This window comes from Peromyscus leucopus, chromosome X (assembly GCF_004664715.2).
Source record: "Peromyscus leucopus breed LL Stock chromosome X, UCI_PerLeu_2.1, whole genome shotgun sequence".
NCBI lineage: Eukaryota > Metazoa > Chordata > Mammalia > Rodentia > Cricetidae > Peromyscus > Peromyscus leucopus.
The window spans coordinates 33,090,286-33,105,042 of record NC_051083.1 but is presented as its reverse complement, the minus strand read 5'-3'; the positions used below and the strand labels follow the sequence as shown (position 1 = coordinate 33,105,042).

Genomic DNA, 14,757 nt, shown 5'->3' with positions numbered 1-14,757 from the left:
ATAAATTTCTGTAAAGTTATCTCTAAGAGTCAAAAGGACTAAGCAAGAAAATCAGGGTAATTATCTTTTTCTAGGATTCTATTTTTGAAAAATGAATTATACTGTATCAAATCAATAGTATCTCTGGTCATAAAAGCATCATGTTATACACTACAAGGAAGAAAAATTAATAGCATTAAAACTATAACATGCATACTTGATGTTAAAAAATATAACCAAACTGTATACCTGAAAGCTTGTAAACTATGGCCTGTTATTCTCCAAGAAATGGAAGTTATTTACCTATTTGTTTACCATATAGTGAATCAAAGTTAGCATATACAAATAAAATGTAAGTTACTTAAAATAAGTTTAAATGATCTAAAATGTAAATATAACAAAAATACATAGACTAAGGAAACTATGCTGGTGAAAAGAATGAAATCAGGACAATTTTAAAATATCCCTGATTGCCAGGTGGTGGTGGCGCACACCTTTAATCCCAGCACTTGGGAGGCAGAGACAGGCGAATCTCTTTGAGTTGAAGTCAGCCTGGTCTACAGGACACCAGAGCTGCAGAGAGACATGGTCTCAAAAAAAAATCTATTAAACTTTAATGGGTTTTAAAGTGTTATTGGCTTTTCCTTGGAGAATAAGAACCAGATAGTGGAAGAGCAGTTTTTTTTGTTTTGTTTTTTTTGTTTTTTACTACTGTACCCTTAGGTGCACATCTGAATTGATATGCTAAATTAAGAGGATCCGAATAAAGTTTTTGGTGATGGATAAAATGACATAATGCTCCAAAGTTCAAAGGTGGAATTCTAACTTACCTTCACCTACAACCCCAAGGATCTCAAATTTATTCATCACATTACCAATGTTAGGAATCTTCATGAAGACAAACTCCTCTTTTGATGTAAGCCACAGAACATGGCACCAAAAAAGGAACTTTTGAAAAAGTTATTCAGTAAGCAGGAAAACAAATGTCCCAATGAAGAATGCTTGGCAAGGAACTTTCATACATTTGTTCAATGGTGAGTTCCTGAAAGAACAAACACAATGAAACACTGTTAGCATTATGTTACAATACTCAACCTATTATATCCTTTTTAAAATATTTTTAAATCCATGTTAATGTTCCATATGCTGTAAAAAAAAAGGTAGGGAGAAAGAATATCAAATGAAATAAACCTCTTATAATTTAAAATTAATACCATGACCACAATTAAGGGGGGACCACTTAACTTTTGAAAATGGTACTTTACCTAAAGTCTCCAACCTAAAAATGAAAACATTGTACTCATCCACTTAGATCTTAACTGTTTTCTTTAACAGTGATAGAACATTAAAAACAAACAGTGTCTCACTATGTATAGAGACACTGGCTGGAACTCAGAGACCCATGTGCCTCTGACACCTGTTGGCTGGAGTGCTCAGACTAAAGGTGTGTGCCATCACACCTAGCGGACAAGCAACTTCCCTATCTACATCCTAGAACTGAAAAGGTAAGTATATAAAGACTAATGCTACCTCTGTTTCTGTTTTTAATTATTTTTATTCTTTGGTAATTTCACACATTAACACATCACACACACACACACACACACACACACACACACACACACACACACACAACCTTGCTTCCCTAGACCTGAACCTTGAACTCCTTCTGGACACCCACCACCACGTCCCAACCTCATGTCCTTTTTTTTTTTTAAACTAACATGCAGAGTCCAGTTAGTGTAGTCAGTACGTGCATAGGTGTAGGGCGCCATCCACTGGGACATAGACTCCCTACCCGGGGCCACATCCCTGAAGAAAACTGACAGTGTCTATCAACTGCCAATAGCTCCTCTGCTAAGGGTAGGGGCCTTATGAGTCCTACCTTTCCCGTGCTGGACCGAGACTTTCATTTCTTACTTTCACAAAAGGGAAATGCAATTGTGAAAGGGTAAAAAAAGAATGATGTAAATGTTTATGTCCTCACATACACATGCTCCCTAGCTCTGTGCCCTGAGGTAGCCTACAAATCATGGCACACCAACAGCTCTGAGCACAGTGCATACTCTACTGAAAGGACTTCTGGTTCTTTGGAGCAGTGACTAATTTAAGACTAGTGCAGAAGAAGTACAGAGCCAGAAATTAGGAAATGCTTAAAATTTAATGGGGGCAGAGCAAATGGACTAGGAGCCAAGCTGAACTGACTCATACTGGCCATAAGGGTAATATCTCAACAGGAAAAAAAAATAATGAAGACATTCATAAATTATAATCTATAGACTAAAATAAAAATATTTCTCTATAAATAAATGCAGGCAAAGCTTTTTATGAAATTTTATAACAAATTATAAAGGTAGTAATTGAATTACAAAATCTGCATTTGGCAATCACTTTGGTAATACTTACTTTAAGCAAGTGTCATCAATATATGCTAAAATTTATAGTTGAAAGTTACAAGAAAAGCAATATATCTTGTCTCAAACCATCTACCCACAAGGAACCTATTTCTTACAAAAAGACAAAGTATAATATTAAAATAGTGAAGAATCCTGCCAGGTACAACCATAATAAGTACTCAAATCAGTATGGTAAGTAATGGAAGAAACCAACATCATATGTCTCCCAATAGAACACATCACATCACAACTTCTGTGGCAATTCTACCAGCAATGTAAAGCCTAAATCTATCCAGATGTGGTGGTATATGACTGTCATTTTGGCACTTAGGATGCCGAAGCAGGAGGACTGGGAGTTCATACCTAGCCTCGGTCAAATTGAGTTCAAGATCGAAACAAAACAGACAAAATTGAAATGCTTCTGGGTTAGACAGTACTGAGTTTGACAATACTGAGGTTATAGAACACAGTGCTCTAGCCTTTTTCTTTGTTTTTCTAGTTCTTTTATTTAAAAAAGAATAACTCGCCCTGCTTCTACAAACTGAGTTTTAAAAAAAAAATGCTATAAAAGAAAGAAATCTAAACTAAAAAAATTTTTGTTGCCTGTAGAATCTCAAACTTTAAAAAAATAAGAATATCCCATATAATATGTAGACCAGAAGTATTCTCTCAAACATGATGGTGAAAAATAAACTATATTTATAAAAAATGTAAAGAACTTCCAAAGAATTAGAATATCCATAATTAAATGATTTTTAAATGTTCTTATCCTGATAGAGATATGTGACCATACAGAACCTGCAACAGCTAGGCACACTCACAACACTCGGGAGGCAAAGGCAGAGGCAGGAGGATCTCTGTGTGTTCAAGGCCAGTCAGGTCTACACAGTAAAATTCTGTCTCAAAAAAAAGAGAGAGAAAAACAAACACAAACAAAAACACAACACAACCCCGTAACCAATGGTCTTAAATGTGAATTACCAGGCATAGTTTTTGTTTTGTGTGAATTAAATACACTGGGGCTGAAGAGATGGCTCAGTGGTTCAGAGAACTTTGTTCTTGCAAAGGATCCAAGTTTGGTTCCCAGCACCTACATAGGCTGCCCACAAGTGCTTCCAACTCCAGCTGCAAGGGATCCAGCACCCTCTTCAAGCCTTCTGGGGTACTGCACCTCACATGCACAATGAAAACAATTAAAAAGAAAACCTTTAAAAATAAATATGAAAAATATAACAATGAACTCTACCTTTTCATACTTATTCTTTAAACATTATTAAAACATCTTGTTAGGTCTAGGCCTCCCAGCAAAATAGAGGGTACATGCACACACATAAATTGATAAGTGTAGGGGATTCAAAAGAGAGAACTACAGATATTATCTATCAATTGAAAGAAGTCAGAAATGGTGATCCCAGCATTCAGAAGAAGGTAGTAGCAGGAGGCCAGCCTGGACAACAAACAAGAGGGGCTGAGGATAGCTCAGATAAGAAAAAGGACTTTTAACTTTGCAACTTGAGGTCAACCCCTCAGATCACATGATGAAAACAAAGAATCAACTGCCAAGGGATGTCCTCTGAACACACATGCATGCATACACAGAAATAATAAATAAAAAGTGAAAAAAGAGAAATGGGGGAAATGGAAAGGGAGAGGAAGAGAGAGAGGAGATGGGGAGGGAAGAGAAGGGGAGGGGAGAGGAGGGAACAGAAGGGAAGAAGGGGGAGAGGGGAGGGAACAGAAGGGAGGAGAGGGACAGGGAGGGAGGGGAGGGGAGGGGAGGGGAGGGGAGAGTTAGTTTACATTGCCCCAGTTTACATTCTCACCATCATGTCTAAAAGAGTGAGTCCTGTCTACTTATCTACACTACATGGGACACATATTTTTCAAAAGTTTACAGATTCCTAGGTGTCAAAGGTAATTTCTTTGTTGATACTTATTTCTTTCTTTTAAAAGAATTATTGTTTGTAGTAGGATAGGAAGGAATGGGGGGAGGGAAGGAAGGGAAAGAAAATGGCTATGATAATAACTGTCGAACTGTTAGAAGTGTAAGTGCCTAACGAGGTAGCTGAACTAAACATAGGCTTCGCCATATAAACACCAATTATAGTTGTAAACATCCATTTTTAAAAAGCCTGTTCTATAGTAGACCACATTTACAAGAACAAAAAGAAAAATTTAGGAGTTTACATGACAAAAGATATTTAAGATCTCTAATGCAAAGGTATAAAATTTTATTCAAAGGCATTAAAGAAAATCCAAATAAATAAAAATTATTCAAATTTTAAGGCTCACATGGTTCAATGCTACAAAAAAACGCCAATTCATTTGATGTTAATTCATAAAGTCAAGCAAGCAGATTTCAAAGTCTACATACAAGAGCAGAGTGACAAGTAGAAGCGATACTTTCTTTTCATAAGGAGAAAAGAATAAAAGAATGGAAGTCAGGCCTAGGCAGGAGGATCTGACTGAATACTCTGCAGAATATACTGAGAGTTCTAACAGAGCTATAGAAATTAAGAAGGTGCTCTTGAAACCAGATTGGCCAATTAAGACAATGGAACAGATGTGAACACAAAGAATAAGTACTATCAATAATAATACAATATCCCTGCAATTTCTTCCAATCCTGATAGGACTTGGTAACTTTTTACAGTTAAGTCAGATCATGTTACTTCTCACATCAAACTTTAGAATGACTTCCCACATCATTAAAAGGAAAAGCTGAAGCACACACACCTTGACCACCTGTACTCTGAAAACATCCACTAGTTCCCAAATGGGGTTGTTTGGCTCCAACCACACTGACCACCTTTCACTATACTTCCTTCAAAAAACTAAAAGATGTATCTTCCATCTAAACACAACTCTTTAAGTCAGTGGTTCTCAACCTTTCTATGGCTGCGGCCCTTTGATACAGGTTTTTGTCTCATACAGACAGACACAATAGTAATTAACTGATTTATTGCAAAGACATGCAAGGCTGTAGTGAATAAAAAAGCTAGACCCTTCTCCCGCCCCAGAACTTTTCATTGTAGAAAGGGAAGAAAACTCCAAGATTATCATCAAATAATGATAGAAGTAGCAAAGGAAGAAAATTGAACTGACTGCTCAAACAGGGAGAGCTTTTCTAAAAATGTGACATTTGAGATTGCAATGATAAGAAACCAGCCACATGGAAATGCACAACAATCATGCCCAGATAAAAGATGCTCAGGGTGCTTCTGAGAGTTAGTCTTCACTTTTGAAGGCTGGTTTGAAGGAACCAGGAAACATCTAAACATCTTTTGGACAATTAGGGTTTAGTTCATTTCAAAGGCACTGAGGTAAAATGAAATGATCTAGGAAGACCCAACACCCAAAGCAGGTAGGACGGCAGCAGTAAACCCAGGAAAGGTTTGTTAGTGCCTAGTCCCTGTGGTAATCCAAAGGAAGGAAACTGACAATCCCAATTTAAATATGCCTATGAATACGTACATAGGTGTCAAAACCTGTGTTTTAAGCCGGGCACACACCTTTGATCCCAGCAATCGGGGAAGCAGAGGCAGGCAGATCTCTGTGAGTTTGAGACCAGCCTGAGCTACAAAGTGAGTTCCAAGAAAGGCTCCAAAGCTACACAGAGAAACCCTGTTTCAAAAAAAATAAATAAATAAATCTGTTTTAACTACCAGTACTCATAGAGCCAAAAAAAAAGGTGACAAATTTAACTGAGTAACACTGATTAATCTTGAAAGAGAAAATATGGTATGAAAATGAAGACACTTTATCTTCTGTTAACAGCAAATTATATAACTTGGATGAAATGTGTCTTTGAGGACAAATACAAATGTTGGGGAAAATACTTTTAAAAAAAGAACTTGAAAGCTCTAATAGGTAACAAGATTATAAAGAAGTATCTGGCTCGACTCAAGGCAAAAGAATAGAACCTGGAGAGGTAGCCCAAACCACTCAACTGTTTTGATCCCTTTTGGAATTTGAAGATACAGAAAAAAAATGAAAGAAAAACAGGCTGCTTATGAAATCCTTACAGATAGAGGGGCATGAAAATCAAAGACAAGGGTGTTTCAAAAGGACAAAGCTTGGCACATCACCACTCATTTGAAACTGAAGCCCAAAAGAGCTAGCTACAGTCTCAGGACAAAGGAAACCAGCAATACGTCAGCCCTTGGACAGACCAGAACTGTGACCTTATACCATCCCAGTGATCTATATAAAGCCTCTAAATATACCCTGGACTAAGATGGTTCCACATTCAGATTGATGGTGTCACTATTTGTCTTAGGTAAAGTGAAAGGGGGGATTTTTTTTCTGGGGGAAGACAGTACCAATGTAGACCTCATAATAGTGTCATACATTACTTCTCGTTTACAGTGTACAGAATATAAACAAAGATGGCCAGAAATCCAAGGTGAAGCCCACAAAACCCAACTAAAACAGAAAGTGACTCACAAGGATCTGGATTATTCATGTTCAAGAATAGCCACGAAATAACTGCAGGATTAAAGTAGAAAAACAAAAGAAAAAAAGGGCAAGCAGTTTGCATTTTGAGAACTAGATGGTCCAAAGGGTGAGAGACAAAACTGGAACAACAAATTAGAATATTAAACCAGAAGAACCCAAAAAGAACTCAATAAAAAAGAATAGTGTCAGCATTCAGAAGATCATGAATGGTTTCTAAAAACACCAAATTTAACTACACAATTCTTTTTTTTTTTCTAATTCTTCAGCACATACACATTTATAAAACTGATGGCATGCTAGGCTACAATGTAATTCAATCCAAATTGTGAGGGCTGAAATCAGAGGATATTCTCCCTTCAGCGCTAAAATAAATAAATAAATAAATAGGAAATACTAATATGTTTAGAAATTAATACGTTCCTCAAAAATCCCATTAGTGAGTCAAACAAGAAGTCATAACACTTAAAAATTACAAAACCAAAATTATGGGAAGAAGCTAAATCGACACTTAGAAAACAAAAGTGCCAGAAGCCAGAGAATGAGATGGATTAGCAGGTAAAGGCACTGGGCACCAAGCCTGATGACCTGAGTTCAATCCCCAGGACCTGCATGGTGGAAGAAGAGAACCAGTTTTTGCAGATTGCCTTGTCCTCTGACCTCCACCCGTGACACACAACTACACCTATACAAAACAAGTGTTTGTTTTTGTTTTTTTTTAAAGAGAGGAAAATGAGAATCTGATATACATACAGCAGAAAATGCAAAAACTTACAATGAACTAAGCACCAATCTCAAAGTTAAAATGAATACATATGACATATATAGACAAAACATTCATACCAGAAATTCCTGAAATAGGAAACACATTTAAAAGTGTTTAAGAAAAGGCAAGGTTGGACCTTGGAAATCAAAGTTACAATTTACTTTTGCAAAAAAAAAAAAAAAAAAAAAACATGGTAGACTATGAACACAACTGGAAACCCAGCATTTGGGGAGGGTGAGGCAGGAGAATTGAGCCTGAGTCCAGTCTGGGACTACATAGAGAGAACTTATTTACAAAAAGAAAAATATACAAGAGGAGTAGTAGCCTCATAATGTCCTGAACAGAAAACTCAAACAAGCCAGGGTACACTTCTGCCCCACAGAACTGTGAGCTAATATGGGTCATTTCTAGAGGTAAGCTTGAGGCAACTTGTTATACAACAGAAAACTAATAACAACACATCATTTGTTCTTTTATGTGCAATTTTAAAACTGAAAAACTAAATTATAAACCACATTAAGTAGGTGTGTATATACGTGGTTATGTTTGTTAAAAAATCAGGATGCTAATTACCTCCGGGGAACAGTAAAATGGAGAAGAGACACATACCAAGATGGTCTTTTGGAGATGTCATTTCTGTTTCTTAATTGCTGGCTTAATTAACAATTCACTGATAATTATTCACTATTGTTTATTTGTGTTTTAGGAATTTCTATGCACTGATATTCAATAATAAAACATGTTTTTAAGAATTCACAATGACTAATTAAGACACCATATACTTTAGTTTCTTAGCTATTTATATGGCGGCAGAAGAGAATTCTGGTTAAAGATAAGCCATTGAGCACTGCGGTAATGACTTAAACAAAAAGCTTATGTCCTTTCTCTCACTGAGGCTTAGGTTCCACATACTGTACTATGTCTAGTGCTAGATACAGAAACAAAGCCAAAATATCCGCAAGGATAGATAAATCAGAGTGACCACTCCTAAAATCACATCAGAGGAGCAAATGAAGAAACTGAGCTTGTCTTCTATGAAAAACGACTGACCTCCCATCTGAACTTGTCGAGAAAGGAGGAGTTGATCTGGAGATTTCAGGGAGTCAGAATTAAGATTACTGGTAGAAGTGAAAAAGAAACAGACTTCAGCTCAGACACGATTAGGCAAGAATCCGTCGTAAATATTCATCTGTTTACATTGGTCATATCTGTCAGATGCCTGCAATAGGCCAGCTGATGCTACAAAGGCTTTGGGATATGCCAGGGAACATTTGCCTGCCTCTTGCTTTCATGCAGCTAGAAGGATGTGGGCAACAAACAAACACGATAATTTAGAGTGACAATTATAAAAAATTAGAGTTAAGGCAGATGTCAGGGAAGGGTCCTTTAGACAGGTGGTCTGAGAATGATCTGCAAAAGAAATCTCATTCTGTTCCATGGAAAGCAGCAAGCCATGGGCACGGGGCTGTAAGAAGAGCATTCAAGGCAATACAAAGAAGAATCTGATAAGCTGGAAAACAGAGAAGGCCTGTCTATCTAAAGCAGAACCAGCACAGAGGAGACCAGCAGGTGGCAGGAAGGGGTGGCTGTAAACAATTTGTCCCGATAGAAAGGAGTCTTGCACTGAACTAGATGTCCTCTACAGTGTGTTCCAAAGCAAAGACCTTAGATTACTAGCCATTCACTTTATAAACAAATAACCAAATGGCTCACAGTAATACATAACACCTAGAATAATGATAGAATAATGAGAATTATTTAAAATGACATTTATTTATTCAGTGAAAGAAAAAGAGAGAGAAAGAATTCACATGCATGTCATGGTAGATGTGAGGAGATCAGACAGCAACTTCCAGAATTCCATTCGCTGCCTCCACCATGGGAGTTCTAGGGATCAAGCTCAGGAGTCAGGCTTATGTGACAAGAGCCTTTACCCGCCGAGCTATTGCATCAGCCCTAGAATTAGACAGTCTTCTCTCTGCATTTGCAAGGAAGCAACAAGAACTGACAGAAAGATAAGGCTTAGAGTTTAGTTCATAAATTACAAGCGCTGAATTTAAAAGCTGCCTGGGCCTTGAATGTTCCCTTCATTGCTGAAATTATAATCTTCATCTCAACAGATCTTTTCTTCTTTTCAAAGAGAATACAAAATCAGTTGAATCATGAATTTTGTTTTTGTTCCTGGCATTGTTTTTATACATACAAATGAGGAAACCATTTTGTCACTGAAGATTGCACAGGAATAAATTTGGTACATGACTAAATTTGTTATAATAGAAGACTTCAAATGATTTGAAAGCATCCTAAAACTCAGGATCCACGGATAGAAGGAAACCATTTCTACAGAAAACACAACCCTGTGAAAACCATTCTAATTACCTGCTTGTGGGGACTTTTCACATCTAAATGGGAAAAGGATAATGCACTCTATTTAGTTTTCTTCTTAGACAGGACCATCTGACCCTCAACTAATAGGGTTTCCAGTCTGCTTTACTCTCTCAATAGCAGGAAGTAATTTGATTTATTAATCTACACTCTAAAATTCAGTTCCTATTATTAAATCAAATAGATACTTGGTAAGCATGAGTTACACATAACTTGCTAGAATAAAAATTTCAAACTAATAAACATGTATCTTGCTTTGTCCTTTACAATCTTTCTACAAGGAAGGAAATGCAATAATCCATTACCAATTTGATCCTCATTTTCTCAGCAAATCAATCCTACTAAACTCCAAGCCCTTCTGAAGAAGGTGGATCAGATAAAAAGAAAGAGCTAAGATAGGGCAGGAGAGACTCAGAGACTATACTAATACTATATAATACTATACCGACCAATTAAGATCTTACAAGTCACAATTATTTTTGAAGGTACCTATATAAAAATGTAAAGATCAATTTTAGCAAGGTTAGAATGAAGTAATAAGATTCTGAATTCCAAATCCTAAATAACCAAATTTGAAAAAAAAATTTACAAAGCTGGGAATTCTCTAGATTGGTAAAATTGGTATGCATAAGAAAATGTGATACAAGTTACTGTGCCACCTACTCCAAGAAAACAAAACAAAACAGAACAAAAAATAAAAACCAAACAAATAACCTAAGGAAGCTTGGTGGTGGTGGTGGTGGTGGTGGTGGTGGTGGTGGTGGTGGTGGTGCAGCAGCATACCTTTAATCCCAGCACTCAGAAGCCAGAGGCAGGTGGATCTCTGTGAGGCCAGCCTGGGCTACAGAATGAGTTCCAGGACAGCCAGGGCTTTTACACTGAGAAACCCTGTCTCGAAAACGAAAACCAAAAAAAAAAAAAAAAACAACAACAACAAAAGATTTCATTGTCGTTACACACACACACACACACACACACACACACACACACACACACTCCTAAATACATAAATACAACCTGTTGAGTCTGTATAATGTTTTAGACTTGTATGCTTGTATGTCTGTTTTCCGGGCTGACCATTCAGTACTGGCTAACCAATTAGTGAGCAGCTAATGCTGAGCCTGGGAGATGGCTCTGCAGGTAAAGGCACTAGCTGTTAAGTCTACTGACCTAAACTCAACCTCCATTTGAGTTTAATCTCTAGAACCCACAGAGTAGGACAGGGCCAGCTACCGAAAGTTCCCCTCTGATTTCTACATGCACATGCATGAACACACACACACAAAAACAAACAAACAAATAAATAAATAAGTAAATAAATAAAATAAAAGTTTAAGATCAATTAAAACAATAAAGAAATGAATCGGCACAGAAAAGAAAAGGAAACTGGCTCTTCAATATATAAAATGTTATGTGGCTGTAAATATATAAAAAACTGAAAATCAGAGCCATGAAAGAGCTCAGTGGGCAAAGGGGCTTGCTGCTAAGATTGACAAACTGAGAGGGTCCTAGGGGTCAAACCCAACAGCTGTCCGCTCCCCTCTCTGTGTATGTGCATGTACACACACACAATAGATAAATAAATACACACATGTAAAACTAATCACACTGAGAGATGATTCTTCAGATTGGCAACAACTGAGAATAAACAGACCATACTGTTGAGAACCTGAGGAAATGAAGCGTGTTTATTCAATACTAGTAGGAAACTATAGTGACACAGTTTTTGACAAAATCTTTCAAATTAAAGACAAACATTTTGACATAGCAATAACATTTCTGGGAGTCTGTCCTCAGAAATGTCCACACACACACACACATATGATGCACACATACATTAATCACTGCAGCACTGTTGGCGAAAACAAGAGAATGAGGTTGGGGACATAGCTCAGTAGAGCTACTTGCTTAACATGTGTGGAGGCCCTGGGTTCAATCAATCAATCAGCAACATACACACACACACACACACACACACACACACACACACACACACACTAAAATCTTTTCAAACTACACAGCAGAAGTTACTAGTCCTGAAGATACCATACAATTTCAAAATCAATAACATGGGAAACTCTGAAAGCTTCCAGGCTACAGTGTTAATACATTGACAAACTGACATTCTCATCTAATCTTCACACTCCTGGTCCTTGAAATCATACACTGGAAATTACATGATACATTCTGAAACCTGGATTTCTCTCATTAAGACAAATGATCAGATTTATGCTTGACCTTGACTAATTTTAATCTGCTAGTTGAAATCTAAGGCCCCTCTGCTAGATGATCTCTGAGGTTCCCTCTTGTTTTCAAGTCCATAAATTCATTCCCCAGCTCTTGGAGCCTTACAAACAGAGAATGACTACTAAAATTCTCAAATAATAAATATCAGTTCATAAAGGACCAATATGAAACCTATAAAGCCTACCCACCCCCCCACCTCTTTTCATTATGATCCTAAATCACTTACAAGGTAAATCTGTGGAGCTATTGAGAACAATTCACTTTAAAACAAGGAAAAGAAAGGGGTGATTACCTTTCAGAATGCTTCAGAAAAACAGCAAAACCAGAATAAATAGAATACTACCAGCCAAATAGCTGGTGATTAAGCTAGCCCTGTGAGGGTCACTTACATTAAAGATGAAAAACAAGTGGCAATAATAACTAGACAGCAGCAATTTTGCGAGACATCGAGAGGAAGCCTGGGATATTTTCCAAATCAACTGAAAGTTATTTTTTCTTTAAGATACTTGTGCCCTATTTTTTAAAAACTGAAGAAAATCAAGCAAAAAAAACTTACACTTCCTCAGCTGTCTGTGCTGCTAACTTTAGAAGGGTAAGTAAAATTACTTTGAACAAATAATAGTAAAAAGGACAAGCAATTTCTTTCAGACTAATAAATGATGTAAGCAATCAAATTCAAAAGATAAAACCTAAGGAAAAGAAAAGATCGCTTCTTTCCTTCAAGCAGATTACAATTTCAAGAAAGGCCAAAACAAGACTAAGAGCAGTCTGGAGTTTCCATCCTCCCACACACCAGCTTGATGTGGAGCTGAGCAATCTCCAGGAGCTTGAGTTTGTTTTCATTTGTAAACCAGAGATACCTGTGCGGGCTGACCTGTGGGGCTTTCCCAGCTGTGTGTATCTGTGGGGCATCTTTTCCCGAAGCATCTGATACCGGTTCTCTGATTCTAACACCAACCAGCTACCATACAACTCAACCCAACAAGACTGCCCCATTTCAAACACCAGCCACAAGTCTCTGGCCCCAGACTGGTTATAAGACAGGACTACAAATTCAGGGGTTTCCACACCTTCTCCTTGGGTTCAAACTTTGTTCAAGAACTCAAAAAGATGTTACTTATGACCATGAAACAGCCTGAAGGAAGGTCTTCACAGGGCAAGGATTGTGAGGCAGGGGACTGCCGAGCTTCCATGACTTCTCAGGGCATGCCTCCTCTTAGAACTTCTGTGTTCTTAGAACCTCTTCACCAAGCTAGACACTCCAAAACAAGTCATTTAAGAACTTAGAGCATTGGCTGTTCAAAACCATCTATCATTCTAATTCCGGGCGATTCAACATCCTCTTCCTGCCTCCATAAGCACTGCACACTTGTGCATAGATATAAAAGTGGGCAAAACACCTTTACACATAAAGTAGTGTTTGTTTGTTTTAGTTTGGTGAGGCTTAGTCAGTAAACTGATTGCCTTGGAAATGCAAGATCTACAAGATCTGAAAAATTTGACAGATTCCAGGCCAATGAGAGATTCTATCTCAATAAAAAAAAATGTGGATGGCACTAATGACACTGGAGGCTGGCCTCTGGCCTCCACACATACACACATGTGCACATCTGTTTACACACATGCATGCAGTGGGGGTGATGATACAGAAATGAGGAATGAAACATTAACATTGTACTCAACTGTGAAATACTATGTGGGTGCTGGGAATCAAACCCAGGTCATCTGGAAGACTAGTAAGTGTTCTTAACCACTGAGCCATCATCTCTCCAGGTGCAAATGTTTCAATGTTGTTCAATTTAATAACAGTGCCTTATAAATAATTTAATGAGTAACAGAAGTGGCAAGACTAAAATACTGCTTGGGTTTAACGTTTTGTTTTGTCTTTGGGGGTCTTAAAAAATTATTTGTGTCATTTGGGAAACTCCTATAAGTGCAAACTTCTAATTAAGAGATATATCCAGCCAGGAAGTAGTGGTGCAAGCCTTTAATCCCAGCAGTGGGGAGGCAGAGGCAGGTAGATCTCTGTGAGTTCAAGAACAGCCTGGTCTACAGAGTGAGCTCCAGGACAGCCAGAGCTACACAGAGAAACCCTGTTCCCCAAAACCAAAAGATGATAAATCCCATTTTATGGAAATGTTTGCTTTATTTCTGTCATTTACTGTAGCCAATTAATGCTAACAACTGTGCTTTTTTATATGGCTATCATGCATCAGAGGTTTTATGTATATAACCTCAATCTTCCTTATTAGCCTATGTACAGATACTATTATTGCCTCTTAGTGAATGAAAAAACAGGCTGAAAGAGGTAAAAAACAAAAAAAGACTTGGTTTTGGTCACATAATTGGTGATGGATGGCACTCAGATTTGTCAGTACTCTCTGAAGAATAGAAAGAGGAGCCCTGTTAGGAAGAGTTTGAGCCAGCAAGCAATGCGTGGGGACTGACTGTTCGTCATCTTCATACGTCTTCAATTGTTGAAATAATGATGTTTCATCTTCCAGGGGAGACATATCAACGTGAGGAAAC

General features: G+C 37.5%; 1 protein-coding gene across 4 annotated transcripts in view; it reads right to left on the bottom strand.

Annotated features, from left to right (window-relative positions):
- Positions 1 to 14,757, bottom strand: part of Cdkl5 (cyclin dependent kinase like 5) — a 177,018-nt gene that overhangs the window by 117,190 nt on the left and 45,071 nt on the right. For all 4 annotated transcript variants that reach the window (XM_028873263.2, XM_028873262.2, XM_028873264.2 and 1 more), the window contains one exon: positions 810 to 1,021. In XM_028873263.2, coding sequence (XP_028729096.1) covers positions 810 to 873 — 64 coding nt within the window. In that variant the 5' untranslated portion in view covers positions 874 to 1,021. The remainder of the gene's footprint in view (positions 1 to 809; positions 1,022 to 14,757) is intronic.